The sequence below is a fragment of the Oryzias melastigma genome, linkage group LG11, assembly GCF_002922805.2.
Source record: "Oryzias melastigma strain HK-1 linkage group LG11, ASM292280v2, whole genome shotgun sequence".
NCBI classification, from domain to species: Eukaryota; Metazoa; Chordata; class Actinopteri; order Beloniformes; family Adrianichthyidae; genus Oryzias; species Oryzias melastigma.
The window spans coordinates 23,482,504-23,487,360 of record NC_050522.1 but is presented as its reverse complement, the minus strand read 5'-3'; the positions used below and the strand labels follow the sequence as shown (position 1 = coordinate 23,487,360).

At 34.6% G+C, this 4,857-nt stretch overlaps 1 protein-coding gene across 1 annotated transcript; it reads right to left on the bottom strand.

Annotated features, from left to right (window-relative positions):
* Window positions 1–768: 768 nt before the first annotated feature.
* LOC112162528 lies at window positions 769–4,857 on the bottom strand. The gene is made up of 6 exons (XM_024298322.1): window positions 4,627–4,857; window positions 2,595–2,743; window positions 1,858–1,922; window positions 1,128–1,292; window positions 947–1,051; window positions 769–874 (listed from the first exon to the last, which is right to left on the bottom strand). Exons 1-6 carry the CDS (start codon window positions 4,756–4,758, stop codon window positions 828–830), a joined length of 663 nt encoding a protein of 220 aa, XP_024154090.1. The 5' UTR covers window positions 4,759–4,857; the 3' UTR covers window positions 769–827.

Here is a 4,857-nt window from a genome sequence, read left to right as displayed (position 1 = left end):
TTTTTTCTGTTCTTTTTAGGATATTTTGAAGTTTAGCTATTTTCTTCAGCTACATGCTAGCTGTTTTGGCTAATATAAGTTTTTTTAGGCTAATTTGGCATTTAGCTAATATTTCACCTAGCTATTAGCTACAGTGTTTTTAGCTATTAGCTTTAGCATCTTCAGCGGCCAAATTCAGCTTGTAGCATTCACACTAGCATCATGCTATAAATCAAGTTCATAATTATGTTAAAAAGTTAAGGTTATAAAGTTCTAACATTTTTGTTTTGGAGTGTTCAATCAAGGTTTATCCTGTTCCTGTTTTGGATTTCAGCCCCTTGTGCGATTGAGTTTGACACCCCTGAACTACTGGCAGAGGGGCGTTTCAAAATGGCTGCCTCCATGAAATCTTGCACACTTTTGGCGGGAAAAGTTTAGCACATTTTCTAAACTTTACGGTAAGAATAACTCATTGTTATTCATTTTTAAAGTGCCCATTTTCTGTATTAAAATAATGCAAAATTAGTGGATAATGAATACTTTATTATACGGTTAAACCACGTTAAAATGTGTGGATCAAATTTGAAATTATGGGTAACACTCATGTCAATATTTTTAAAATTAACATTTTTGTGATCATAAACTAGACAAATCACCCAACAAATTATCAATGATAAATATCTCAAATATTCATCTTATATTTTCCCCCAAAAATGGAAATTTCTGGTTTTCTTTGAGGGATGTGCTGTGATAAAGTTTTTTATGTCCAGAAACAGTAATTGGCACTCATTAGATTTTTTTTTTTATATTTATTTTGATCAGAGAGAGATCACATTTAACAGTTGAATTTATTGGGAGTAAGGTAATCGGATTCCTTCCCCTTCTCGACAAAAACCTGCAGAGACACACAAATACGTTAAAGATTTTCTAGTAAAATTTGGAAAAGCTGATTTTAAAAGCAAAGTACTTTTTTCTGGATTGAAGAGGAAATCTGGTTCTCCTAAGAAGCCGAGACAACTGGCTTGCTTCCTGAAATGCTCCAAGTCTGAGGGGCTGAGCGTCAACTGTTTGCCTGGAGATGAAAAGATTGTGAAAGTTGTGGAGGCAAAAATGAGCCTTTTTTTGCTCTTTCATTTGCTGTTTCCTACCCATAAGATACAGACTGCGACCCTGAGCCTGATCCGCCAGATCTTTGTCGCTAACGTTGATGTGTTCGAGGAGCTTTTTCACATCATTGGCTGTATAGTTGATGTAAAAGACGAAGCAGCCGTCGCAGCTCGGTAGCACAGACAGCGTTGCGTCCATTTCTGTAACTAGAGACAAAAAATATACAAAAAAAACAAACAAATTTAAATTTATTTTAATCAACACATCATTGTTCACATCATTTATATTGCACTTCGCTTTATACCAAGGTACGTGTGAATACTCGATTCTGATTGGGTGCAGTGTGGAAGTCATATAACATATTTATATACATGCATACATTTAGAGTTTATGTGCAATAATACTTTTTTAAGAACTTATATAATAATGAATAAATAATACTACTCTATAACTGATATAATCATATATTTTATGTATAAATAAAATATATGATTATATCAGTTATAAAATGAGTTGGTATGATTTACAATATTATAAATGTCATACAGGTTTGACAAAATGAGATGAAACTTTATCTTTGCTGCACTTTAATTAAAGACCATCCGTTCTTTGGTCTTAACAGTTTCTACAAATCCAGTCGTTATGTAGCTAAAAAGGTTTAAAAGTCGGCAGAAAATTATTTTCTCTTTAGATGCAATTCCAAAAGCACCAAATTGTGTTGTTAAGAACGGTTTCATACTGACAGGAGCCAGGTCAGGTCTGGAAACTTACACGCCACTCTTGCCCGGAGTCCTTCCAGGGTCATCTTCACCGTCGACCCCACACAGGTTCCATTACTGTTCGGATCATCACATAAAAAAAAAACAAAAATCAGTTCAGAAATACTAAGAATGTGAGCAATAGTGATTGAAAATCAAAATATTCTCATTTGAAAGCAAGCAAACAGTTTTAATGGTATATCTGAAGGTTGCCAGATCTGACCATTTAAGACCCCAAAACAGCATAAATTCAACACAGTTGCATAAAATGAACCTAATTCTCATTTTCTGACAAACAAAACAAGATTTATTGAGGAAAATTTACCTCAGATGAATTGGTTTCTTAACTTAAAGGCTCAAGCTTGTTTGAACTCCCAATCCCATCATATTTTCAGATGAAAACTCTTAAAAAGTAAAAAATATTACTTGTATTTTATCCTGTAAAATAATTATTTATGTCACATGTTAAGAGTCTATAGTTATTTGCTTCTTTCACTCACAGCTTTAAGTTTGTTTTGCAATTTTTATTCTTTTTATCTTTGATTTCATTTCTCAGCTTTTTTCCCCCAATTTTCAGTAGATGTCACATTTTCTAACAATCCAGGAGTTTCAAAAAATTAGTTTGTTTTTTTTATTTGAAATTTCAGAGACCAGATCTCTCAAGAAGGAGCTCAAGTTTTTGTTTTTTCCCTCCTCGTCAGAGAGCTTACTTTTGCAGATGTTAGACTGAAATGTTCTGCTTTGACTTACATCCTGTTCTCCTGAGACATCAACACTTCAGAGGTGATGTTGGACGGAGACTCTGTGATGTTCAGCCAGGAGCTGTCTGTGGCCTTCAGGATGCCTTTAAAAGGGGCATAATCGGTGTAGCCTGCCAGGTAGTTTGTCTTTCCAAGAATCTGTGTAGAAATATTTTATTAAAGGCCAACTCCAATGAAAGGTACATTTTTGGTATTTTGAATATACTCTTTGTAAAATGTTATTAATGATCTCTCTATATAGATCTCTCTCTCTCTACATATATATATACACATATATATACATATATATACACATATATATACATATATATACACATATATACACATATATACACATATATATACATATATTATATATACACATATATTATATATACACATATATTATATATACACATATATATACATACATATACATATATTATGTACACTTATATATACATATATTATATACACATGTATTATATACACATATATATACATATATTATATACACTTATATATACATGTGTATGTATATACACACACGATTTTACATATATGACATATGTGCGATTTAGGCGTTGGACGAGGCGCGGGACTCAGCTTTGGCCATGTGACGTTTTCAATGACTATATTACAGGGTAGAAAGAGACATAATATTGCGACTCGATGGGAAGATTTTCATCCTGAACTTCCTTCCATTTTCTGAGACTGTCTCTGGTGAGGTGAAGGCGGAATACGCCCTGGACCGGTCACATGTCTGTCACAGAGCCCATGGAGCCGGATAAAAGGCTATGCTAACCAGCCGCTCTTGTGAGCAGCTTAGCTAGCTATATAGCAAGCTCCGCTCCCCAGGTTTTGGCAGAGCCAAGAGCGACCGCCACTGCCGAGGCTCTGGCCAAACTAGCGAGTCAGCGGAGCTCGCTCCGCTTGCCTGCCGGCGGCTAGCTGCTAGTCAGCCCAGAGAGCCGCCACGTGTACTGTGGTCACTCCAGCTTCATGGGCTTAAGATGTTTTCTTATTTTCATCCATGCTAACAGTCCCACCCACAACTCTGAGGCTAATTTTGAATGAACTTCTGTCGCTTTGCAGCACCTATATCCTAGAAAATGACAGTTTTTTAAAACATTTTAGCTAAAAAAGGCAATTAAAAAACTTCTGGACATAGAAAAAAAAGATTAAATTTGTTGTAAATATTTGCTAAATTTTTACTTTTTAAAACAAAATAAAGAAATCAACTCTTGCGCATCAGCTGCTTAACCCTACAGCCCAATGGCCAGATTATTTTCACCTCTGCGCAAAAATCTTGACATGATTTTCAATATGTTGCATTTTTCTGAGTGTCACTGGATAAAGTTTCACATGTCCCAGGAATGGATGGACCAAAGGCCAAGTCTCCAGTATCATTTTTAGGATTTTTTTTCTTCCTAATTTTAATTTAATTTAATAGGATGTTTTTGGGATGTTTTTTATTTTTAATTTTGTTACATAGACCACAGTTGAAAATAAAATAAAACTACTTTCATTTATTTTGTCATATTTTTATCCATTTTTGATGAGAAATACTTTTTTTGGGGTTTATTATATTAGGTAGAAATTATCCAGCAAAAAGTGATGACTTAACTTTTCATAGCGAAAGTGTTCTGAGGTTAAGGAAGAGTGACCTAAAATAAGTCAAGATTCTCAGAAGGGAAAAGCCGAATAAACAGAAATATATATATTTTTTTGTTTAGAAAAGGTTGGATTTGCTGGATCAGAGAATATTTAAATTACCACTAATTATGAGACATGTATCATTTTTTTCTGTAAATGTATTGTTTTTCTATACTTAAAAAAGCATTAAAGACAAATAGTCTTCATTTGTCTCATAATTTGGATTTTTAAAACATAAAAACATGTCTTAAGTGACATGTTAAAGTGTTTCTAAACTGATTGAAAGCTTAACGGCAATGAAACAAATGATGTTTTTGGATGTATTCCTGGATGAAAACTGCCTCTGAAGAGTTTTAAGGTGTAAAAAAGCAGGAGAGGACTTTTACCACGGAAGGGTCGGCCAGAGACACGGGCGTGACCAGCAGCTCACATTCTTCAGGCGTCGCAGCAAAGACGTTCAGAGAAATCCCTGCAAACAGGAGATGACAGCTCAGCCACAGACGCATCATCATCATCATGAAGAAGACCAGCCTTTGTGGTCACGGCAGTAAAGTTAGCTGCTTTTATCTCTGCGCCTAACATTACAAATATGAGATTTCCAGAAATTGCTCAAAAAG